This window comes from Octopus bimaculoides, chromosome 29 (genome assembly GCF_046866305.1).
Source record: "Octopus bimaculoides isolate indiv1 chromosome 29, ASM4686630v1, whole genome shotgun sequence".
In the NCBI taxonomy this organism is placed as follows: Eukaryota; Metazoa; Mollusca; class Cephalopoda; order Octopoda; family Octopodidae; genus Octopus; species Octopus bimaculoides.
In genome coordinates this window covers 3,936,948-3,964,719 of record NC_142956.1, presented here as the reverse complement: position 1 = coordinate 3,964,719, position 27,772 = coordinate 3,936,948, and the positions used below count along the sequence as shown (strand labels likewise).

General features: G+C 39.8%; 1 protein-coding gene across 11 annotated transcripts in view; it reads left to right on the top strand.

The window, feature by feature from the left end:
- The window catches only part of LOC106874689 (uncharacterized), a 65,929-nt gene that overhangs the window by 22,278 nt on the left and 15,879 nt on the right, over positions 1-27,772 (top strand). For all 11 annotated transcript variants that reach the window (XR_016238956.1, XR_016238959.1, XR_016238958.1 and 8 more), the window contains exons 4-8: positions 4,539-4,695; positions 6,506-7,575; positions 9,764-9,800; positions 17,360-17,569; positions 24,468-24,643. Coding sequence is in view for 7 of the 11 variants with exons in the window: in XM_089345219.1 (XP_089201345.1) it covers positions 4,539-4,695; positions 6,506-7,575; positions 9,764-9,800; positions 17,360-17,569; positions 24,468-24,643 (1,650 nt within the window). In the remaining 4 variants the exon portion in view is untranslated. The remainder of the gene's footprint in view (positions 1-4,538; positions 4,696-6,505; positions 7,576-9,763; positions 9,801-17,359; positions 17,570-24,467; positions 24,644-27,772) is intronic.

Below are 27,772 nucleotides of genomic sequence, written 5' to 3'. Positions count from 1 at the left end.
AATTGGATGAAATTGATCGAATGAAATTGCACAATATAATGAAATCGGAACGAATTATGAAATTATAAATTGATATATTTCCGGGTTCGTGTTCGACCCACCGGTTTTCTCCTTTTTTTTTAATAACTTTTTATTTATGATACCCACTTTTTAAAAGTTTTCCACCGTTGTTTCCTTCTTTGCCGTTCAGACCGGTCCCAAAAATTATGGTATGAGTACCGTTACTGTCAAACTGGAGCACGTGCTTTTGTCTACATTTGAAGAAGATCGTTGCTTTCTATAAAATTAAGAATTTTTTTTATATATGTGGTGGGGGGGAAGGGTATCTTTTCAAGTCGGCGTAAAAGCGAGACAGAGAGAGCGCGATTGGATCAAGGAAGTTCTTTTGAGGTTGGCGTTCTGTGTGTGTATCTGTGTGTGTAGGGGGGGGGGGGGGGTGAGTGCTACAATTTTGTTCCTGCTCTTTAGTCTTTTACTCTTTTACTTGTTTCAGTCATTTGACTGCGACCATGCTGGAGCATCGCTTTTAGTCGAGCAAAGCGACCCCAGGGCTTATACTTTGTAAGCCTAGTACTTATTCTATCGGTTTCTTATGCTGAACCGCTAAGTTACAGGGACGTAAACGCACCAGCATCAGTTGTCAAGTGATGTTGGTGGGGGGGGGGGCAGATACACATAAACACACACACACATATACATATATATGACGGGCTTCTTTCAGTTTCTGTCTACCAGATCCACTCATAAGGCTTTGGTCAGCCCAAGGCTATAGTAAAAGACACTTACCCAAGGTGCCACGCAGTGGGACTGAACCCGGAACCATGTGGTTTGGTTTATTTTTTTCATGTTTGTGGGCGATTTTTATGATCAGATTCATAGTTACGTTTTATTAATTTTTTTTTTTCGTTTATATTATTTGTTTTGAAATGTATTATATAAATACAGGCCCGTAATTGAATTCTTGTTAGTATGAATCAGGAAACCCTTGGATGCAGAGACGTTTGGAAGTTAAAATCTTTCATTTTATTTTCGTTTTGCACACACACACCTGTACACACAAACACAGACTCACAAGCACATACACACACACACACACACAAGCAGACAGAATTTTGCACACACACACACAGCTACACACACACACAGCTACACACAAGCAAACAGAATTCTGCATACACACACACACAGCTACACACAAGCAAACAGAATTCTGCATACACACACACACATACACTTGTACACACAAACACCAGATCTTTTCCTTTTGAACGGCACATTGAGAAGTTAATTTTTTGGAACTAAACACTGTCAAACTTTGGACACTGGTAGAAAGTGTCATATAAAACATCTTTTACTCTTAGTGGTGTTGAGAAAAGTTTATATTTTAAAAGTTATCGTATTTCGGTAATTTCAACTAATCAATGACGTGTATTCAGCTGAATAAAATTACTGCTATTGTTTGTCAACAACAACTTCTGGCGGTGTATATTTCGTTTGTCACTATTATTTATGACATCGTTCGTGCGTTTGTACTGGTTTTAGCCTTAAGGTTTTAGGGTTAGGGCTAGAGTTAGGGTTTTAGGATTAGGGTTAGGGTTCGGATTTTAGGTTTAGAGTTACGGAAAAATGTGAAAAATGAAGGAATTGGAGGGGGAGGGGGCAAAAACGTCTTTCCGAAAATAGTAGCTGAAAAACAGGAAAAAAAAAACTAAAGGCAGTAGAAATGTACGAACGATTGTGGTGGTGCCATGAAGTAAATATGCTTCAGATACGCTCGTTTATTCATAAAAACGTAACTGAGATGAAATATGTCATAAATAACAGTGACAATTATTTTTTAATCTGTCGGCCAAAGGGTAATATGCCAGAAATAACAGTGACAAACTAAATATACACCGCCAGAACGTCTTGTTGACAAACCACAGCAGTAATTGTTTTCACCTCAATAGACGTCATTGATTGGTTGAAATTACACAAATAAGACAACTTAACACGAAATAACTTCGAAAATACGCAATTTTCTCAAAAACGCCTAGAGTAAATGATGTTTTATGTGACACATTCTACTAGTGTCCGAAATTTGAAAGTGTTCAGTTACAAAAAATTATTTTAAGGTAAAGATCCTATATGTGTGTTTATATATTCATTTATGTGTGTTTTATGACCGCCATACTTCCTTGTTGGTCACAGTTTGTTTTGGCGGTAAAAATACGTCTCGTTGCCCTTAACAACAAGCTTTCTCTTGCCTAGTCTGTGTTAGTTGCTATGACAACATTACATTTGCAGACGATGAGAAATCTGCCTTGGATTAGTTTGTCTATACTTTTCAGACATTCCATCTTTCACAAAAGGATTTTCCTAGATTATTTAGTTGTATAATCTGTGAGGATCTCTCTAATATTTATCTATGTATGTATATTCTGCTATATGTAGTATTTGGTGGACATTAGAAGAATCTATACATTGTGTGAAGTATGTATAAGCTAAAACTGAAGCTGGTGTCAATTGAAACTATATTTTTTCAATGTATACCAAATATGTAGATACTAACAACGTAAACATTGTTTTGTATTGTACACTCGCTGGGATAAAAAGATTTATACATTATACCTTCACCTATTAATATGTGTCTACACACGTACACATTTGTTTACTGTATATTACGATTATACGCATTTCAGTGTTTTTCAAATATTCTGTTGCTTATATTTCTCTCTCTCTCTCTCTCTATATATATATATATATATATACATACATACATATATATATCCATACATACATACATGCCGGTGGTTTAACTTCAACCAGTTAAACCACCGGCGGGCATACCTACACAAGTGGGCCCCCCAACGAATTTGTTTCCTTATAACTTTTAGATAGGTGGATATTTTTTTAATGAAATTACTTTGACAAAAATGCTTCAGATGATGAAGATTCCAATTATATTGGAATTTGTTGTGAAAACAAATTTTCAAACGTTGAGAAGTTGACTTTCTCAAAATTCACCCAAATCCTTACAGAAACTTTCAGAAAAATGTCTATTTTGTTTCTGTGAAAATTTCTACAAATCCCTTTCAAATGAAGTAGATTAGGATTATATCGGAATTTAACATGGAGACATTTCAAAACTTTGATGGATTCACACACACATATATACTGACACACATCATGGTTATTTTCCAAAGTTCAACTTTCATTTTGTGATGTGTATCAGTGTATATCTGAAAATCCACCAATTTAAAAAAATTTCTTCATATTCAATTCCGATATAATTGGAATCTTCACCATCTGAAACGGTTTTAGTGAAAGAAATTTCATTAAAAAATATCCTTTTTTCTAGAAGTTACAGGGAAACAAATTCGTTGGGGGAGCACACTTGTGTAGGTATGTCTATACATGCATGCACACACGCATATATATATGTAGTGAAACTTAGTGAAACCCCCTACCGCCATTAGATACAAAACTGCTATCGCCATTCTTCACATTTAAATATAATAAACGCGAACGTAGGGGAAAACCCATTCCTTGTCATCACGTGACTGATTATTATTCGAAGCGGCAAGTTCTTCGAACCGTTCCCGCCAGAACGCAAACTGACCAATCACGGCCCCTAATAAGGTCACGTGATAGAGTATATTTCTGATCTCTGGTGAGCCCTCTTAACGCCTTAAATAGAGCAACTCATACCCAACAAATTTGTCTCGGTCAGCTTCTCTTTGAGAGCTGTCCCGTGTACCACACGACAGCAGCAGCAGTTCCAGCGACCACTTCAACAGCTTCGTCCAGCCAACGATGACCACCGCCGTCGCCATATCAGCAACACGTTTCTACGACTACTATCCAGCAACATCGTCATGACCAATACGATTACTACCAAGCAGCCTCAATCTCCACCAGCGTCTACACGACTTTATATGTACACCAACCTACCGCGGCACATCTCTCTCTTCGATTCTGTTAGGTGACTTAGCTTCACCACAGTAAACAAACAGACAAGAGAACCACAGCCAGCGACGAACATCTGTATAACAAGAATCACGGCCCGGCATCGATGCCTCGACATCACAACTAGTGATCAGCTCTGCCATACTCAGCCAACTCACTTCACATACAGATTCATATTATTGTGTACCCAAGAACTGGTAGAATTGCTCACGTGTGTTGACTCTTTCTCTGCTGTAATATTTCACATACACATACATGTATCACTCACATACACACTTTTCTTTGTACGACGGCCTGTCTTTGATTATGTTATTATATGTCGCATTTCACACTCACACACAGACATACATTTTAACGCTACAATAAATATATTTGTTATTTCATCTTATACGGTTGTGGTCTTTCATTGTTGGTCATCTATGTTATCGTAGTATAACATATATTATGTATATCATTCATTGAATGGTTACATATATACACACGCGGCTGTAATGTATATATAGGTTTTTATGCGTTTAATTGAACACGAGTTTGTATTTAATGTAATTACTAAGTGAATGTCTGTGATGTTTATGTTTTTTTCCTTTCAGCCATCAAATTGATGCTGTGGCCTCCTTAGTCTCCAGGGGAACAAATGTTAATAAGAAGGACTCACAGGGCAACACACCTCTACATCTGGCTGTTGAGAAGAACTATAAAGATGTAGTCGAAGTCCTGTTAAGTAACAAAGGAAATACCATTTTACAGGTTAGCGAATACATATATATTTGTGTATATTAGGGTATGTATATATATATATGTGTGTGTGTGTTATATGTATATGATATATACGTACAGTTTAGTGCCCCAAATTTTATTTCCTCATGACTGACGATTCATATTTTTTAAATAAAAGTTGCTGCAAGACTTCCTTTTGTACCCCCACCCTAAAAAAAACACCCTTTCTTTAATATTTTTTTTTCTTTTGCAACACAAGTCCCCCTTTTCGGGGAATACGAATCTGCAAAAAAGAAAATTGGCATAAATCGGCATTTTTAAATTACCCCCACGTCCATTTCCTTCATTCTTTACCATTTTCAGAAATTTTTTTTCCAAAATATGTGAAAAAATACGGAGATTATGATTCTGTATAAAAATTTCCAAAGTATTCTTTTTTTTTTCTACATATGCGGAAAAATACAGAGATTATGATTCGGATAAAAATTCCAGAACATTTCTGTAGTTATGGTTAGGGCTAGGGTTTTAGGGTTAGGGTTAGTGTTTTGAGAAAAAAGTCTGAATTGAAGATTTTGGGGTGAGGGGAGGGGGGAAATTCCACAATGCCGAGTTTTGGCAATTATCCGGAACCTCCGTATCCGAAGACAGAGGTTTTGTCAAAAAAATTTTTTTAGATAAACAAATGTGGGAGAAAATGGTGGGGGGGGGGGTGCGGAAGTCTTTCCAAAGTTGCTCATTTCCTTCTGTGTAGATAATGATTATGGTAATAAAATAAAATATCTTTGATGAGTTGCAGATCGATACCCCTCCACCCTCAACACACAGTTTTTCCCTATCTTTCCCACAATCCAGACATAATTATTTGATACAACATTGAAAAGAGTGAATTTCTGTTAAATTTCATTGAAAAACGGGTGGTCTTTTGGAAAAGTTCTCACAAAATGGAAATTATTTGTTCGGCAGTTTCTCTAAACAGTTTCTATTTTTTAAACTTAAAATTTTCTTCACGCAGACCTATTACTCAAAGCCTTTGACGAAATAGAAGGGGATATAGCATCACATGATGTGGAAGACAACTGGAGGTTTCTACGGGACAACCTGCTGAGGGCCACTGACCAGATCTGTGGATGGTGCAAAGTCCCCTCTCGACCTTACCGGCACATGTGCCAGTGGCACGTGAAAAACAACATTCGAGCGTGGTCGTTGCCATGATGCCGGACTGGCTCCCATGCAGGTAGCACGTAAAAGCACCTTTTTGAGTGTGAGCGTGGTCATTGCCAGAACCGCCTGACTGGCCCTCATGCTGGTGGCATATAAAAGTACCCACTACACTCTCAGAGTGGTTGGCATTAGGAAGGGCATCCAGCTGTAGAAACTTTGCTAGACCAGATTGAGCCTGGTGCCGCCTCTAGCTCACCAGTCCTCAGTCAAACCGTCCAACCCATACCAGCATGGAGAGCGGATGTTAAACGATGATGATAATGAGACCTATACATACATACACAAATATACACACACACATAAACGCATATATACACAAAAATACATAAACAAGTGATCAGTGAAAATATAAAACACGTATGTATATATAGGTATTTATGTATATATATTCGTGTGAAAGTGTATATATATATATATATATATATGCACATATATAATGTGTCTGCAGGTATAGAAACGATATAAACCTCATTTATTTACTCCACTCCACCTTCATTCCACTTGTTTATTAATCTGATTCTTTCTCTTTTTCTGACATTTTTCATTTTTGCGTCGCCCCCCATCCCCCTCCCATCCACTAGACGCCATCTTTAATGTCTTTATTGTTTATCTTTTTTAGGTCACTGAGAAAAATAACCAAGGTCGAACACCTCTACATCGTGCCTCTCTGAATGAACACACAGACACAATTGAACTTCTCCTACAACAAAATGGCACTGATGTCAGGGCTGTGACCAACGATGGTTGGACACCTCTACATCTTGCCTCTTGGGATGGACACACAGACACTATAAAACTTCTACAACAAAATGGCACTGATGTCAGGGCTGTGACCAACGATGGTTGGACACCTCTACATCTTGCCTCTGAGAATGGACACACAGACACTATAGAACTTCTCCTACAACAAAATGGCACTGATGTCAGGGCTGTGACCAACGATGGTTGGACACCTCTACATCTTGCCTCTGAGAATGGACACACAGACACTATAGAACTTCTCCTACAACAAAATGGCACTGATGTCAGGGCTGTGACCAACGATGGTTGGACACCTCTACATCTTGCCTCTCTTCATGGACACACAGACACTATTGAACTTCTCCTACAACAAAATTGCACTGATGTCAGGGCTGTGGACAACGATGGTTGGACACCTCTACATCATGCCTCTCAGAATGGACACACAGACACAATTGAACTTCTCCTACAACAGAATGGCACTGATGTCAGTGCTGTGACCAACGATGGTTGGACACCTCTACATCATGCCTCTCTTCATGGACACACAGACACTATTGAACTTCTCCTACAACAGAATGGCACTGATGTCAGTGCTGTGGACAACAATGGTTGGACACCTCTACATCTTGCCTCTCAGGAGGGACACACAGACACTATTGAACATCTCCTACAACAAAATGGCACTGATGTCACTGCTGTGACCAACGATGGTTGGACACCTCTACATCATGCCTCTCTTCATGGACACACAGACACTATTCAACTTCTCCTACAACAAAATGGCACTGATGTCAGGGCTGTGGACAAAGTTGGTTGGACACCTCTACATCTTGCCTCTCAGGAGGGACACACAGACATCATAAAACTTCTCCTACAACAAAATGGCATCGATGCCAATAAAATGGACGAAGATGGTGACACACCTTTACATGTGGCAGTTCAAGAGTAAGTCCCCAATGGATTTGGATTATCCAAATCTGTTTCTTTAATGTTTGTTTTCTTGTTTTGAGTCCTTCATGTCATAATCCCACCATGGGTCGTCATGCTTCAACTCTCTCTCACTCTAATGACACTGTAATCTAACTTCATTAATTAATCATCATAATTATTATTGTTGTTGTTGTTGTTACCTGACTAGATTCTTTATTTCATCTCATCCTTCGTTACCTCAACGTTTCAAGTTCAAATCCTCTCTTTTCTTTCTTTCTTTCCATGTAAAACACCTCACCCCCCTCTCTTTCAATTTTCCTCTTTCCTCTGACCCTGGGCTAAATGCAGAATCATTCCCTTACAGTGTTTAGTTTGATCTGTTTATGTTCCAAGTTCAAATCCTCCCAGAGTATCTATTAACAACCTGGGGTCAAAATCTGTACCAGTAATATCCAGGGGTTCATTTAATAAATTGTCCCCCTCTTTTCTCCTGTTCTTGTGTCTGATTACTGTTGGGCAAAATACCTTGTGGTATTTATTTACCACCCTTTATGTTCTGAGTTCAAATCCTGCCAAGGTCACCTTGTCCTTCCATCTTTGCTAAGCTGATAAAATACAATACCAGTCATGTACTGGGGTCTTTATAATCCACATTAACGCTTCTCTCCATCCTAAATGTCGTGGCTATATAACAGTTGTTCATCGTACCATATATAGATTGCTGTGTTTACTCAGGTGTGTATATATATCGTTGGTCTATAATGTAGAGAGCATGTCGAATATACGAGGGGGTACCCAAAAGTAACCGGAAACGTTCTCTGTGGGGCAAAGCCATTGAAGTTTAGGCTTCTGCTGCTAGAAGCCACTTGATGTGATACTCAGGCATCAGTCTGCCAACCGGCATCTTTGGGTGTGGTCCTATTACCATGTGGTGCATCTTTGTTTTGCAGGGCTTCTCCCCTGTTCATCGATTTTTGCAATGGCTGAAATGAAGGAACAGCATGCTTCCATGAAATTCTGTTTTCTGCTGGAGAAAACAGCAGCCGAAACAGTTGTCATGCTTCAAACAACTTGGAAGGACACTGCCATGATGCCATGAGCAAAACACAAGTTCACGAGTGGTGTCCATGTTTTTCGAATGGTCACTTGCCGATCGAGGACGAACCTCATTCAGGGCAGCCATGGAGCTCCCAAATAAATGAAAACATCATGAAAATTCATGAACTGATTTTGGAAGACTGTCACCGAACAATTGACGAACTTGTTGATATGATTGGTGAGTCCTGGAACTCCTGTCAAGGAATCTTGAGCAAGGAATTGCAAATGAAAAGTGTTGCAGCAAAATTTATGCCTCACTTGCTCACAGAAGATCAAAAGCAGTCTTGGTTGAATGCATTTGGTGAACTGAAAGAACAAGCTGGAAGTCAATCCCTATCTTTTATCAAAGGTCATCAATAGTGACAAAAGCTGGTGCTACAGAATTTGCAGATGTGGAAGAGGCAAGGAAAAATATGATGGAGGCTTCAAAAAGCATCCCTTGGCAAGAGTTCCAGCTCTGCTACAAATAGTGGAAAACATGTCTGGGTCGACGCATTGCTTCAAATGGAGAATACTTTGACGGTGATAATAGTGTTAATATGTAAAAGTAAGCAAAGAAAATAATATTGCAAAATTCTGGGTTCTTTTGGGTCCCCACCTTATATATGTATAAATGTAGGATCCAGGGATTGAGGTGTAGGAAGGTGAGCTTCAAACAATCCATAGAAAGTGTAAGAAACAACTTTCAGGAACAGAAGGGGTTTATTAGGGGGCAAGGTTGTTGATTCTTTCCTTATCGCATCTTCTCTGTGTTAACATGAGCCTCGTATTGACAGCGTTAACTTCATTTAATCAAGACACCCTTGGTCTGAAGAGTAGCCTGTGATATACACCTCGTTTGGATATTTACCAGTTCCGATGTTCCACTTGCTATGAAACATATGTAGCCCAGATTTTATCTACTCCATTCCTCAACTCATATATATATATATATATATATATATATATATATATATATATATATATATATGTATGTACATATATACACACATGTACAATGTGTATTTGTGTGTATTGATGTAATTAGGTTATAATGACCTAATTACATTTGTTTTCATTAATCTAATAATAATATTTTTTCCTTTCCTATTTGTATAACTTTCAGGCAACACTATGATGTGGTGACTTTGATGCTGTCCCAGGTTAGTTAAATGCATATTATATCCTCTCTCTCTAATATTCAATATTAATATCATCAAAATACCAGTGAAATTCTGGGGGTAGATTTAATCAACTGCACTGCAGCAACCTTTAAATGGCAGGTCTTGGGCCTATGAAGAATAATTATGTGGTGGTAACGATGATCATAGTAGTAGTGGTGGTGACAGTCCAACTGACCACCACTGCTGACAGTACTATATTTAATGGTCAGACAAAACAAGGTCATTATGAATTCAACCCATATATATCAGATTATATATATCAACATCAACCACTACGCCATATGCCCACAGGTATATGATGTAGTGGTTAAGAGCGTGGGCTACTAACCCCAAGATTCCGAATTCGATTCCAGGCAGTGACCTGAATAATAATAACTATAATAATAATAATGATGATGATAACTTCGAAAAATATGTTAGGAATGAGAACCCTATTCGAAGTTTCCCCAAGACACCTGATGAAGCCTGGAGGGTATATCGGCTGAAATATTGTGTTAACAACAAATAAAATGAGGACAAATATCCGTCAAATGTTAATAATGATCATCATCACCTTTTAAGGTCTGTCTGTCATGCTGTGTGTGTGTGTGTGTGTTATATGTGTATATTGTTGGTGTCGGCATTTTATCTTGTGTCCAATAATTTATTTGGCTTCTTGGCTGCTTTCTTCCCTCTGTACATATGTATAAATGTGGGTGTGTATATATATATATATATATATATATATATATATACACACACACACACACACACAGTTATTCTTGCCAGACATATTGCAGACTGAGATTATGCAGCAGAGATAAGTTAAAGGTCCTTGTCCTCAGAAACAAAGCTAAATGAGGGCATGCTGTACTCAGTCCCTATTGCTTCGTTAATCCATTACCATCAATACATAATGAATCAACTTCCCTTGTCCTCTCTCCCTACCTAACTCCACAGATTAACTACCCTTACTGTATTTGTCTACCTAACTTATTTACCTGTATTTCTATTAACATTGCTTTGCATGAATGCCAGGATGCAGCACCTTCCACTGTTGGTGGTGACAATACCTGATTAACTCCTATTTACAGGTATCCATACTAACCCTTCTATACTAATGACTGCACAACACCCATGTCCCTTGGTGTTAGCGAGTGTTACATGAATGATGCAGGATTAAATGCAAGGACAACTGTTAATGACATGCTGGCTGGCAAATGCTAATAACAACCTTTTCAGATGCTGAAAGCCGCAGCCAATGTAGACACAGCACTGTCATTGTAAGCACAGCAACAACCATCTCGTCCTATGCGCTCCCCCCCACACACACAAGGAATGCCAAATGAACTGAAGGGCTACCTCTATGACACTCTTCTGCTGGCCACTTCAAAGATAAATGACTGTGACCTTATCTTCGTGGCAGGTGATTTCAATGGATATGTTGGGCAGCACCCAGGTATCTTCGATGCGTTACATGGAGGGATACAGAATTGGTTCCTGAAATGAGGAGGGTGCAAGACTACTGGAGTTCTGAGATGGAAATGACCTAATGACCGCAATACTTGATTCCGAAAGCTAGCCAGTCACTTGATAACCTATAAATCTGGGGAACATGCTAGCCAGACTGACTACATTCTCACCAGAAAGCAGGATTCGTGGCTGCTCATAAATGCAAAGGCCTTCAGTGGAGAAGAGTGTATCCCACAACATAGGTTACTCATTGGGGAGTTCAAGCTACTAGCTTGAAGGATTCCAAGGGGTAAACCAGTTTGGAAAAGAAGATTATGGAAGCTGAAGGATCCTTCAATTAATCAGAGATTTAGTGATGTCCTAAATGAAGTATATAATGAGAAGGAGGATTTAAAGACTTGTAACATAGAGAGTAAGTGGAAGTTCCAACGGGACAACTTGGTGAGAGCCTTGGGCCAAATTTGTGGCTGGTGCAATATCCCAGCCATGCCTAAGGTGAAATGGTGGTGGTGGTGGTGGAAAAGGGTAGTTTACAAGGCCATTAGAACAAAGAAATGGGCTTGGAAGGGTGGTGGCAGCAAAGAGTTATATCAGGCAGCTAGGAAGCAGGTATACTTAGCCATGAGTGAAGCAGAAAGGAAGAAGTTTGCCAATGTTAACTTGGAAAATAGTTTTTGTGTGTGGAAGGTGCAGAAGTACAATGTACAGAAAATAGACTCCATCAAATGCCAGTGGGGTAAGCTAGAGGCAGTTGATAACTGCTGTTATCTTGGTTACAAGTTAGTAGTAGTGGAGGTGGATGCTGCAAGAGTGTAGCTGTGAGAATAAGAACAAACTGGGCAAAGTTGAGAGAGCACCTACCTCTGTTGGTAACAAAGGGCCTCTCCTCACTGAAAGGCAGACTGTATGATGCCTGTGTGTGGACAGCTATGCACCATGGCAGCAAAACATGGGCTGTGACTGCTGAGGACATGCATAGGCTTGAAAGGAATAAAGCTAGTATGCTTTGCTGGATGTGCAATGTCAGTGTGCATGTACGACAAAGGTCTAAGCGTCTTGAGAGAAAAGTTGGGCACGAGAGGTATGATATGTAGTGTGCAAGAGAAGCAACTGTGCTGGTATGGTCCTGTGATACATATGGATGGGAACAGATGTGTAAAGAAGTGCCACACTCTAACTGTGGAAGACGTAGATCCAGGGAAACATGGGACGAGGTGGTGAAGCAGTATCTTCAAACTTTGGGCTTCATGGAGGTGGTGACATGTGACTGAGACCTCTGGCGATATGCTGTGTGTAAGAAGACTCATCAAGCTAAGTGAAATCGCAGTTGTGGCTGCGCCGGTGTTATGTAAATGACACGTGTTATAGGTGCGATCTTTGATGGTACCATGTAAATGGTACCCATGAACTATAGGCATGATCTTTGATGGTACCATGTAAATGGTACCCATGAATTATATGCATGATCTTTGATGGTACCATGTAAATGGTACCCATGAACTATAGGCATGATCTTTGATGGTACCATGTAAATGGTACCCATGAGTTATAGGCATGATCTTTGATGGTACCATGTAAATGGTACCCATGAATTATAGGCATGATCTTTGATGGTACCATGTAAATGGTACCCATGAACTATAGGCATGATCTTTGATGGTGCCATGCATTGTAGTCATGGTCATCGAGTGTGCCATCTAAATGGCACCCGAGAACCATGGTCATTGGCAGTGCCATATAAGCAGCAAACTTCAATCACAGTTGTGGTCATTGCCAGCGTCATCTAACCCAAACCAGCAAGATAGCAGACACTAAATGATGATGGTGATATATATATATATATATATATATATATATATACGCACATATATATACACACACACATGTATATTTCGGATATAGACAGCAGTAGCTAGCAAAACAGAGAAAGTTTTCTTGTGATCGAACCACTGAACAGCCAGTATATATGTGTGTGTATATATATATATATATATATATATAAAGTGTAGTATATTGCCACTTAAGTGTGGCTGACCCCTATGGGTGGATGTTACTGTTGCTTTTAGCCCCAGGAGGACATCTCCTCCAGCTGGCTTATCGACACACGACTGTGTCCTGTTTGCCAAGGGAAGCAACAGTAACATCCACCCCTAGGGGTCAGCCACACTTAAGTGGCAATATACTACACTTTATCGTGCAGTTACTGTTAATACTTCATTTAGAGAATTAACATTGCTTGTTTTCACCTTTTCAATATCAGTGAAGAATTTCACTGGAAAAGAAGATATAAGGTTTGCCAGGTTTTTGTCTCTCTCACCAAGGTCATCAGCTGTCGAACGCCGACGAAGGGAAATAACCCTGAAATCCGGATACGTTCGTGCTGCTGATCGAGGTGAGAGGGATAACTTCCCTTGGCAAACAGGACACAGTCGTGTGTCGATAAGCCAGCTGGAGGAGATGTCCTCCTGGGGCTAAAAGCAACAGTAACATCCACCCCTAGGGGTCAGCCACACTTAAGTGGCAATATACTACACTTTATCGTGCAGTTACTGTTAATACTTCATTTAGAGAATTAACATTGCTTATATATATATATATATATATATATATATATATATATTAGAAAGTCTATGAGAATTACATAATACAGTTTATATACACGTATATAAATATATATACACATCATCATCATTGTTTAATGTCCGCTTTCCATGCTGGCATGGGTTGGACAGTTTGACTGAGGACTGGCAAGCCAGAAGGCTGTACCAGGCTCTAATCTGATCCGGTAAGGTTTCTACACCTGGATGCCCTTCCTAATGCCAACCACTCCGAGAGTGTAATGGGTGCTTTCTATGTGCCACATTGACATTTGCACCAATAACAAAAATCCAAGCTTCAGAATTTTTCCCCTCTACCAATTCAGGGACGATACAACCTGTAGCCAACAAATTAGTAAAGAGACTCTCTTTATTGCAAAATACAGACCCCTTTTGAACACATCTACAACAAACGACATATCCACCACGGCCTTAGAATAACACAAACACACACCCAAATATTAAAAATGATACTCAAGAGATTCCCAAGAATTCATTAAGAAACAGTCCCAATCATTGCTATTATCCATAATGAGCCACTTTTAGGTCACTTGACCATTTAACATCCTACTACTATTATATCACCTACATTCCTTTCTTATTCTCCCTTCTCTTTCTCCTTCTTTGTCTTCTTCCTCTCCGCCACCTCCTTCCTAACTTTACCACTATTGCTGTTTAGAATAACACCTATGCAAATTTTTATAAACAATACATTCAAAAGAGATGTCTCAACAATTCAATCACTACTACCATCCAGAACAAGTCACTTCCAGGGCACTTGACCATTTAACATCCTACTACTACTATGGCATTCCCGCATTCTTCTCCTCCCCCTCCATCCTCTTCTCCTTCTTTTTACCTGCCAGAATTCACAACGACCTCGAACTCACTAGAGTAAACAAGAGAGACAGAGACAGGCAGAAACAAGGAAAATGCCCCTTGTATTTGAATACTCTGCAAATATTCTTTTAAAAAAACTTTTCTTTTAATTTTTCCAAAATTTAATTGTTTTCTATACTTACAGTTGAAAAAGTCTCAATGACTGAAACCGGTACTGAAATGTTTTTTATAAAATTATTTTAGCATTTTCTACCTTTTCTTGTTTTTTTTTTCAATATATACAAATATATATATATATATATATATATATATATATATATATATTCAAATGTAAATATGTGAAGTATTTATTACTGCTATAAACAGTAATGATGAGGTGGCTAGGAAGACTTCTACCAATACAGGTATAATATACAATAATTGAAGAAAAGAAGGGTAAAAATACTGCTCGCTTAAAATCAAAGCAACAGCTTCAAAAAACCCACAAATCTTACGATAAATATTTATCATAAGATTGGTGGGTTTTTTTAAGCTGTTGCTTTGATTTGGAGCAAGCACTATTTTTACCCTTCTTTTCTTATATATATGTAGTGAAACTACCTATCGCCATTAGATACAAAATTGCTATCGCCATTCTTCTCATTTAAATATAAATAAACGCGGGCGTAGCAGAGAACGCATTCCTTGTCATCACGTGACTGATTATTATTCGAAGCGGCAACTTCTTCGAACCGTTCCCGCCAGAACGCAAACTGACCAATCACGGCCCCTAATAAGGTCACGTGATAGAGTATTAAACTGAAGCCATCGGGAACCGATAGTTTGTTATAAATAGCTTTAACTCGGCGCCAAATTCGTCTCGGTCCAGTTTCTCTTTGAGATCTGTTCCGTGTACCACACGACAGCAGCAGCAACAATCAGCCAGTGACCACTTCAACAGCTTCGTCCAGCCAACGATGACCACCGCCGTCGCCATATCAGCAACACGTTTGTACGACTACTACCAAGCAGCCTCAATCACCACCAGCGTCAACACGACTTACTATGTACACCAATCCAAACCACCGCGGCACTTCTCTCTCTTCGATTCTGTTAGGTGACTCAGCTTCACCACGATAATAAACAGACAAGAGTTCTCAGTCAGCGAGGAACATCTGTATAACAAGAATCACGGCCCGGCATCGATGCCACGACATCACAACTAGTGATCAGCTCTGCCACACTCAGCCTCCTCACTTTCACATACAGAACTTTTCCTATAGTGTACTAAAGAACTGGTATAATTGCTCACGTGTTATTGACTCTTTCTCTGCTGTAATAACTCACATACACATACATGTATCACTCACATACATACTTTTCTTTGTACGACGGCCTGTCTTTGATTACATTCTTATATGTCGCATTCCCACTCACACACAGACATACATCTTTAACGCTGCAATAAATATCTCTGTTATTCATCTCATACGGTTGTGGTCTTTCATTACTGGTCATCTATGTTATCGTAGCATAACATATTATGTATATCATATTTGATATATAATTTTGTGTTCGACCGTGTGACACGTTTAAATAAAAGGAGTCCTCTGTTTTTCCATTCGTCACCATTTCTCCTTTTTTGAGTTCGCACGGTCGTTCCTTACATATATATATATATAATGTATTGTATCACCGATTATTATGACGATACTGTTTACACTATAACCTTGTAGCAACAATAAAGCATATTACGGAGCAGGGTAACAACAACAATCCATGCACGAACCAACAAACTACGAAAACAACACCTTACCACTTCCTGCAATTAACACCTACCCTCTCTGGTCTCTCAGTCAGACCCTTACTATTCATAGTCGTTCAGTCAAGTCTGTTCTCGCATGGGTTGTTGTGACTCTCGCCACAACATGTAATTGACTCCAGGACTTATTCTTTGAAAGACTAGTACTTCTGTTGATTCTTTTTGCTGAACCGCTAAGTTACAGGGATGTAAACACACCAGCGTTGATTGTCAAGCGATGTTGCGGGGATAAACACACACACACACACATATACATATACGATGGGCTTCTTTCAGTTTCTGTCTACCAAATCCACTCCAAGGCTTTGGTCAGCCCGAGACTGTAGTACAAGACACTAGCCCAAGGTGTCATGCAGTGGGGCCACCCCTGTATATATGTATGTATATATATATTTATATATGTGTGTGTGTGTTTGTGTGTATCTCAATTCTTTAACATTCATGTATATGTGTGTATGTACAGGAATGTTAAGGACGTGGACGCTAACCAACTCACCTGTTTTATGAACCCCTTATTAAAATAGCAACATTATAATTCTTCTTTACTAGTTTTGATCTGCTAATTATATGTTCACTCTTGTTCTACTCCCCTGAAACGTACTATATTGAGAGATAAATATAGATTAGGCTGAAACAGTCTGTTTATGACATCTTAATAGGTTTATCATGTCCCTAACACATATCCGTAGCAAGTTATGGAGGGACCATACAGAAGGTTGACTACACTAACAAACATCAAATGTACATGATCAGGTTGCTTGAGTACCCAGTAGAAGACAGCAATGACGCATTGATATCCACCCTAATTTTCATGTACATTTTCAATTTCTATTTTTACTTCCACAAAGGATTCAGTGAAACTGGATATTGAGAACCATAAGAAAATGACACCATTACTGGAAGCCGTCTCCAGCGCCCACCTCGGAATAATCCATAAATTGATTACACATGGAGCAAACATCCATGTTGTCGACAATGATGGCAATAATTGTTTGCACCTTGGTGTAAGGAAGAAGATGTTTCATTCTGAGGTGGAACACATTCACATTTTAGATGAGGTAAGTTTTTAAAACTGTTTGTGAATGTGTGTGTGTGGTTGGCATTAGGAAGGGCATCCAACCGTAGGAACCATACCAAAGCTGGCAGTTGGTGCCTGAGCAGCTCTGCAGTTGCCAAGCTCCTGCCAAACCATCTAACCCATGCCAGCATAGCAAACGAATGTAAAATGATGATGAGGAGGATGTCTGTGTGTGTAAGTGAGAGAAAGGGATAGAAATTGAGAAACAGGGAGACATTGTTTGCTATTTTTTTTCACTCCCATCCATATCTCTTCTTTTAGTATTAAATAATTCAGTTTCTCCTGATAGCACTAGTTGTATTATGTAACTAACGATATTCCATCTCCTTTCACCTTCAAAAGCATGGCCACTCAACTGTAAAGAAGGTAACCCATCTTGGATATTGGTCTTGTAAACACTGCCATCACAGTATGAAGGAGAGGTGACCAATGACAGAGGGTAGAAGAGAGTTCTGTGTGACATGATAGATGAATACCTTTGTAATACTGGTTAGGGTTAGGGTGACATAGGAAATACATGATTTCTTGTGGACATGTCATTAGAATGTTGAATGTTAGAACACTAGAGAGTGGATACAACAAAGGAAGATCCTTAGTGTGATTTTGGCTTGGTTTGTATGTTCTACTACATACATACATATATATATATATATATATATATCTCATCATTTAGTGCCCGCTTTCCATGCTGGCATATCTTAGACAGTTTGACTGGAACTGGTAAGCCAGAGAGTCAGTCTGCTTTTGGATTGGTTTCTACAGCTAGACCTTGTGATGAGAGTGACTTTTACGTTAAGATGAGCACACAAAAGTGTGACGTCACAATGTAAACAAACACATGGTAATGGCTGTGCCCTGTGTTGTGTCATAGAAACAGATCTGATGAGATTCCTTGGTAAGATACAGCATCTGGGAAAGTACATGCCAAATCTCCCCAGTGAAACAGTAGTTCTACGGGAGTTATTGCCAAAGGACATTGCATGGCACTGGGAAGGAAGGCAGCAAACATGTTTCAAGAATTTGAAACAAAGAGTGACAGAGACTCTGGTGCCACAGTACTTTGATGTTACAAAGCCAGTAACGTTATCAGTTGATGCAAGCTCCCAAAAGTTAGGAGCAGTATTGACGCAAGCTGACAAGCCTGTAGCATTTGCTTTGGGGTCACTGACAAATGCGTAAAAGAAGTATGTGCAGGTTGAGAAAGAGATGCTAGGTATCCTCCATAGATGTGAGAAGTTTCATTCGTACATCTACTGGAAAACAATTCAAGTAGAAACTAATTGCAAGCCCCTTGAAATGATATTTCAGAAACCCTTGTGTAGAGCTTTTCTCAGAGGTTGCAGAGAATGTTGCTGTGGCTACAGAAGTATGATCTTCAAGTTACCTACAGTCCTGGCAAACAACTATTGCACGATTGAGATCCTATACAGATCCTAATCATATTTGGTTTCACTACTGTTACCATGCTATTAATCCAGTTTATGGATTGAGTCTCTTTGACGACAACTCGAGCTAGGTCATTCAATCAAGTTCTGCTTGCACCTTGTCCGTCAAAGCAGCAGGCACTTTCCTCGGTGGGTGTACCATGGGTGTGATTTTGTCCACTAATTCTATGTGGTGTCTCCCAGCATGCATCCAAGTCCTTGGAAAAGCTGCTCTGGATATTCTTCCCGTATGTCTGTATTCCCTTTCTGTATGTTGTGAACTCGCTCTACCAACTTCATTTTCTCACAGGTTTTTCTTCCCGGTATACTTGAGCGGTTTTCCTCCACAACCTGGAACAGTACTTCATTCAACATGCCACTAATTTCACTTGATATTGATAATTCCATCTGTCCAGGCGGGAGTCACTTTTCTCCAAAGTATGTCATAATTTATCTGGTGTCAGAAGTAGGATTGAATAATCACCCGAATGAATCAGATAAGAAGCCCAACTGTGCTGAGAAGGCAATGTAGCTGAGAACTGGAATCGGTGGACACAAAGGTTTGAACTGCATCTTACAGCTAGCGGAATCGCAACCAAATCACAGAATGTGAAGTGTACTACTTTACTTGACAGAATTGTGGAATTCTTAGTGATAGCCTCTGAATGCGGTTATTGAGAGAACATGATCTTGATTTGGAAAAAACTGCACAGATGTGTATCATCATCATCATCATCATCGTTTAACGTCCGCTTTCCATGCTAGCATGGGTTGGACGATTTGACTGAGGACTGGTGAAACCGGATGGCAACACCAGGCTCCAGTCTGATTTGGCAGAGTTTCTACAGCTGGATGCCCTTCCTAACGCCAACCACTCAGAGAGTGTAGTGGGTGCTTTTACGTGTCACCCGCACGAAAACGGCCACGCTCGAAATGGTGTCTTTTATGTGCCACCCGCACAAGCCAGTCCAGGGGCACTGGCAACGATCTCGCTCGAAAATCCTACAGGAGCCAGTCAGGCGGTACTGGCAACGGCCACGCTCAAAATGGTGCATCTCATGTGCCACCCGCACAAGAACCAGTCCAGGGGCACTGGCAACGATCTTACTTGGCTTGCCGGGTCTTCTCACGCACAGCCCATTTCCAAAGGTCTCGGTCCGTAGTCATCGCCTCGGTGAGGCCCAATGTACGAAGGTCTTGCCTCACCACCTCAGCCCAGGTCTTCCTGGGCCTACCTCTTCCACGGGTTCCCTCAACTGTTAGGGTGTGGCACTTTTTCACGCAGCTATCCTCCTCCATTCTCACCACATGTCCATACCAGCGCAATCGTCTCTCTTGCACGCCACAACTGATGCTTCTAATGTTCAGCTTTTCTCTCAAGATACTTACACTCTGACGGGTATTCACATTGACATTACACATCCAACGGAGCATACTGGCTTCATTCCTTGCGAGCTTACGTATGTCCTCAGCAGTTACAGCCCATGTTTCACTGCCATGTAGCATGGTTGTTCGTACGCATGCGTCATACAGTCTGCCTTTTACTCTGAGTGAGAGTCCCTTTGTCGCCAGCAGGGGTAAGAGCTCTCTAAACTTTGCCCAGGCTATTCTTATTCTAGCAGCTACACTTTCAGCGCACCCACCCCCACTACTAACTTGGTCGCCCAGATAGCGGAAGCTATCGACTACCTCTAGTTTTTCACCCTGGAATGAGATAGAAGTTGTTTCCTGTTTGTTTGCAGTCTTTATTGCACCTGAACATCTGCCACAAACAAAAACTAACTTGCTAGTTAACCTGCCTTTGATGTTGCTGCACCTCTTATGTGTCCATAGCTTGCACCGGGTACATCTTATAGAGTTACTACCTACTCCTTTTCTACATACTGAGCAGGGCCATCTACCTGAAGGGGTTTGTGTTTTATCTACCTTCCTACTTATTAGGATTTTGGTTTTAGCTAGGTTGACTCTAAGGCCCTTCAATTCTAGACCTTGCTTCCACACCTGAAACTTCTCCTCTAGTTCTGATAGTGACTCCGCAATTAGGGCAAGGTCATCAGCATAGAGGAGCTCCCAGGGGCAACCTGTCTTGAACTCCTCTGTGATTGCCTGGAGGACTATGGTAAATAATAGGGGGCTGAGGACGGAACCTTGGTGGACCCCTACCTCTACCCGGAATTCATTGCTGTACTCATTTCCAACCCTCACCTTACTGGCCGCATCTCTGTACATGGCTCGCACAGCTCTCACTAGCCATTCTTCTATCCCAAGTTTCCTCATTGACCACCAGATAAGGGATCGGGGGACCCTGTCAAAGGCTTTCTCCATGTCAACGAAAGCCAGGTACAGAGGTTTATCCTTGGCTAGGTATTTCTCTTGCAACTGTCTCACTAGAAATAAGGCATCAGTAGTGCTTTTACCTGGCACGAACCCAAACTGCATCTCATCTAAATTGATTCGCTCCCTAATTAGTTGGGCTATGACCCTCTCTGTAACTTTCATAACCTGATCTAACAGCTTGATGCCTCTGTAATTATTTGTATCTAAAGCGTCCCCTTTACCTTTGTAGCAGTTGACTATGATGCTGCTACACCAGTCATAGGGTATGACTCCTTCGTGTATCACCTGGTTCGTAATACGGGTGACTAGGCTATAGCCAACACTGCCAGATATTTTGAGCATCTCTGCAGTGATTCCTGATGGGCCGGGGGCTTTCCCGGTCTTCATACTCTTAATTGCTTTATCTACCCTGGTACTATCAACTCGGATAGCTGGTCCCTCTATTGGGTCGACATAAGGCAGGCTCTCTTTCTCCCATTCATTCTCTTTATTAAGCAATCTATCGTAGTGGCATCTCCAGACCTCTTTCTTTGCATCCTCATTTAATGCAAGCGTACCATCATCCATGCGAACACATTTCTCTCCTACAACATCACTATTCTCTCTCCTACACTGTCTTGCAACCCGAAATACCTCGAGTCTTTGGTCCTCACGGCGCAGAACATTGGCAAATCTTTCCTTATCTGCTTCCCCTCTGGCTAAATAAACCTGTCGCCTAGCCTCCCTTCTGGCACATTGGTACAATTCCCTGCTACCACCGTTCTTCCAGTCCTTCCAAGCTTGTTTCTTTTGTCTAATAGCCCTGTCTACCTCCTTGTTCCACCACCACGTTACTCTGGGTTGGGAGGGGACCTTACACCACCCACAAATCTGGTCGGTGGCTTTCAACAGGTTGTCCCGCAGAAATCTCCAATTGTCTTCCACGTTGTATGATGCTATATCCCCTTCTATTTCGTTAAATGCTTCAAGTAACTTGTCTCTAAGTCTCTGTCCGTTTGCAGGGTCTTTAAGCTTCCACACCCTTCTTCTCCAAGCCTGTCTAATTCTGGGCACCCATTTTGCCTTGATCCCAAAGTCGCTAACTACTAATCTATGTTGTGGGGTACATTCTTCGCCAGGGTAGGTTTTGGCATTTATAAGCCGCCCTCTTTCCCTATTTCTGGCGAGGATGTAGTCGATTTGGCTAGAGTGTCTGCCGGAGCGGTAGGTGACTAGGTGACTGGCAGGTTTCGAGCTAAAGAAATCAGTGCACAACAATTGAAAAGTTCTTAATGATGAACAGCCAACCATATCTAAAGAAATCAATGCCATGAATGTCAGTAGGGGTCCAAGAAGAAAGTGTGAACCTCAAGGCAGAACAAAAGAATACCCTCAGTGTAGACAGTGTAGTTACAAACATTGCTGGAGATATTATTGAGGTTGAGAGACACACAAAGTCCAAGTCCTGGCTGTATTTGGAACCCAAATTATCAACCTCAAATAAACTCAGTTATTCATAATCATTCTGATGACACAACTTTCTTCAAAGTTCATGAAGATATTTTCTTTAAATTTAACAAGAGAAATTCACGAACTGTGTTAAATGTTGAATTTCAAGTTAAACAAGGTGAACTGCGTTAATTGGTAGAAAGCATATTTCATTATTCTTTCCAAAGAAAGGAAAAGGAAAATAAATTCATTTATGGACAGTTAAATTTAAAGAAAATATATTCATGGACTTTGAAGAAAGTTTCTTTTATCAGTATGATAATGAATATATAACTGAGTTTATTCAAAGTTGATAATTTGGGTTCCAAATATTGCCAGGGCTTGGACTTTGTGTGTATATTGACTGGAATAATATCCCTTGCAATGATTGTAAAGAAGGGAGATTTGATGAGAATGAATTTACATTAAGATGTGCACACAAAAGTGTGATGTCACGAGTTTGTATCTATGGCAATGTAAATAAACAGATAGTCATAGAGGCCCTTTGTTACCAACATAGGGAGAAGCTCTCTGAAGTTTGCCCTGCTTAATCTTATTCTAGCAGCGATGCTCTCGGCGCATCCACGTCCACTGCTGACTTGATTACCTAGATAACAGTAGCTATCAACTACTTCTAGGTGTATATATGTCTGTCTGTTTGAAAGACATCAGCATCATCCATCCACTGGTAGATCTGATGGTGTTTATTGTCTATTGTTGCAGAATTTAAGCAACTCTTTGATTCCCAGATATATAAAGGTCACTACAGACGTGTGACTGTATTTCAGACAGTTGATGGTCACCTGCATATTGTTGTAATGTCTTGTTTGGTGAGAAGAAGCTACTCTAGCAGTCAACTACCCATTATTATAGGAATTGTCTATCAGACTAACAGTTTCAACAATTTCTTGACTATAATGTGTTGGTGTGTTGCCTCAAGCACGACACCAATCCTTACTTCCTTTACTTCACTTCATCAGCCAAAAATGTTTCTTTATAAATTTTGGAATCATTATTGATATGTTTGGATATGTCTGCCTGGTGTTGGTTTTGTTGCTGTGTCTGAAGAAATTACTATGCTGTTGTTATTCTCTGTTCATTGTTTGTTGTTATGGAAATCAGTTGCAATTTGTGACCAGTGAAAGGTTTCCCAATCAATATTTGGATAATCGAAATCACCAGTACAAAAATGTGGGTGACTGCTTTCATAGATGCAGATCTGAAAATCTGTGAGTTTTGATGGCAGTTTTGCAGATGGTAAACAAAGTAGGAGTATATATGTTGCAAAAAATACTTCTTGTTGTGACCAGTTTAAATCTCCACAAGGAATTACAGAAAAGCTTGAGTGACCATAGACCATCACACGACCCCCATGGTAATTAGAGTGGCCTTTGTGTAACAAAACGTAGCTTGCCATTGTTTGTTGTTGTGTTATATTTATATATACAATACTCTTCCATAAGTATTTCTTTTGTTATGGCCAGTTGGCTTCATCAAGCCAGTTGTATAGATAAGTTCTTGTTGGTTTGTTGTGTTCTGTTATTTGTGATACTTGTTCCATTATATTTCCTACATTTGACATGATTTGTTTATCTATAATATATATTTGTCCAATATTCTACTCATCGTTTTATATTTCATCATTTGTAGTGCTGCACTGAGCTCCAACTGTCAATGGATAAGAGGCTCTCTGGAATAGTAGTTGTGAGTTACCTTGCCAGCCAGGGAGCTAGCTTATACCATCGTAATTATAAGAAAGCGACCCCATTGGACAGCGTAAAAAATCAACATTTGAAAGAAAAATTAGAAACATTTTTACGATCACTGTAAGTACTCACTAGCAATGACAAGATAAACCAGGACATTTTCTATTTTGTATATAATCATGTTTATTTGGTTTTAATTCTCCCGATGTATTCTTCAGTCATTAGTGTCTTGACCCAAGACAACAATAATGATTTCCAAACCTGGCACAAGGCCAGCAAGGTCAGGGAGGGGATAAGTCAATGATAACAGCCCCAGTTTTCAACTGGTACTTATTTTATCAAAAGCAAGGTAAAGTCAACCGTAGCGGAATTTGAACTCAGAACGTAAAGACAGATAAAATGCCAGTATGCATTTTGCCCCGTGTGCTAATGATTGTGCCACCTTGCAGCCTTAAGACCACACAACAATAATAAGAACAATAAACAGAAAATACAGTTGTTAGTGGATCAAACAAAAAACACTATTTTGATTATATTCACATGATTGCTTGTGTTGACAGATATACCTCACCATCCACCCCTAACTATTTTAAAGTTCTGTGACCTCCATGAAAATGTAGTCCTAAATAATAAAGTGAGTGAACACATTTTGAAACTGTTATTTAGAAGTAAGAAGCATTCATCTGTCTACCAACAATTTTCTCTCTCTCTTCTCTGACTCAATCAGTCGTCATCATGTAAGCTTTCATGTGAAAATGACCTACAAACACACACTAACAGTTTGTATATCATCATCATCATCATCATTTAACGTCCGTTGTCCATGCTGGTATGGGTTGGACAATTCGACTGGGCTGGCATGCTGGAAGGCTGCACCAGACTCCAGTCTGATTTGGCATGGTTTTCTATGGTTGGATGACCTTCTTAACACCAACCACCCCATGAGTGTAATGGGTGCTTTTACGTGCCTCCAGCACGGGTGTCCTATGCATAACACCAGGGTGCGTTTATGTGCCACCAGCACAAGTGCCATTTTGTGTGACACTGGTATCTGCCACGACTGCGATTTTGCTCAGCTCGATGGGTTTTCTTCTCAAACACAACATAATGCCAAAGGACTTGGTTATTGCCTCCATGAGGCCCAATGCTGTGGCTTTTGGTGGAACATAACCACATATCCTCTCCAAACAAAACTATCAGAAAACATAACTAATTTAAGTAACACAAATACCATTCCTAGTATTTTAGGTTTCAGCAGTTTATTAGTTGTAGCAGTTTCTTGCCATACATCTGTCTATATTGACTGATAAGAAAGGAGACACATTATTCACTGAGAGAATTATCTTGAACTTCCTTTGTTGAAATTTAGATATTCTTTGTAGAGATTGAATTTTGGATTGTATAAATATGGTTCTTTCTGTTCTATATACAAGCATCAGTAGGATTTCTTTCCTTCTAGAAATGTTCTTTTATGGGAATGTTATAATAATGATATAAGGTATACGGAGCGCAGGTGTACTACACTTTACTGGAAAAGGGTAAAAGAGGGGATGGAATGCAGCGATTAGTCAAATACAGGAAGAAGATAACCAAAGTTGTTGTTGGCAAGATGGTGTATAATCTTGTGGTATTTCACCAAGTCAGCTGCTAGACATCAAACTTCAGTGTGCTGATACCCAGAGAAATAATACATTCAATATATGGCGACTAACAGAGAGTATTTGCCTGGTTGTAGATCAGATTGAAGGAAAGGTATATAGCATATAATAACATGCTTCAAGATTGGGGTTCCAGGCTGGAACTGAAAGCTGTAAGTGTGGATGTACCGTAGCCACATATAATAACTTTAAATTGATAACTTGACAAAGTAACAACGGTCTTACCAAATGATGCTAAGACACTTTCAACCTTTTTGAAGGTTTTTAGAAATGTAGTTTGTCCATCACAGGTCATTGTTGACATTAATACCAAGGCCACGTTCAAATGTACATATCTACAACCCACTTGAGTTGCCAATCAAGCAATCCATTGCTGCATTGTGTCCAGATCAGATTGAAAGAAAGATATATAGCATAGAATAATATGCTTCAAGGTGGCATCTATTTAGATTAATATATACAAGAAGCAACAAGGTACCAAGAATAGATTATGAGGAGGTACAACTGGAGAGTGAGGCCTTTATTTTTGAATCTACATATTTCCAGAACAATTTTCTATCCAGGTGTTTTGTTATGCATTGTTCAACTTTAATTACTACCTGTTTTAGTCACCTGCTTGATATAGTTGGATGCTCTGTTGCACCCTCTTTTATCCATTGTTCTATATAATCTGTATTCACATTCAGCACCTCATCAATGTGTCTTCCATATTGCACTGATGGGGCTTCTAACACATTTATATGGTACTAATACTTTACATGTGGCCCACATTGAATTAAGGATGTACTGAAGGTCAGTCTTGACATCTCTAGAATTGTAAACCTGAAGCCAGTCAGGGCAGAGTACAATAGGAGTTCCAGTCAGCCTTGTTCCTGTAAAAGCAATCACTTTGTAGGCAGTTGTGACTTTTCTTTCTGACCGTAAGAGATAGATTGGCAAGATTAGAGCATGGTTAGAGTTAGCTAAATGTATCTTGGTAGTGAAGCTGATAACAGTTTCAGGAGAAGTGGTAAATAGCAGATCCAAAGTGCTGTTACCCCTTATAGAAGAGGTGACTAATTGGGATCGCTTTGAATCCAGCACAAAATGAAGGAAATCATTTGCACTTTGTGACCAGTGAAAGGTTTCCCAATCAATATTTGGATAATCGAAATCACCAGTATGAAAATATGGGTGACTGCTTCCATAGATGCAGGTTTGAAGATGTCAAAAATCTGTGAGTTTTTATGGCAGTTTTGCAGATGGTAAACAAATTCAAGTAGAAGTGTATATGTTGCAAAAGAATACTTCTTGTAGTGACCAGTTTAAATCTCCACAAGGAATTACAGAAAAGCTTGAGTGACCATAGACCATCACACAACCCCCACCCCTATGGTAATCAGAGTGGTCTTTGTGTAACAAAATGTAGCTTGGTATACTCAAAACTTCATTGCAGAGTAAAGAATGTGCCCAGGTTTAACTAACAAGATTGGAATTGGTACTTTTAATGTAAGAATCAAAAAGGTGGACCTTGTTACATAAACTGTTGGTATTTAAAATCAATAATTTGTTTCCAGATTGAAACCTATCACGATTCATAGAGGAGGATGTA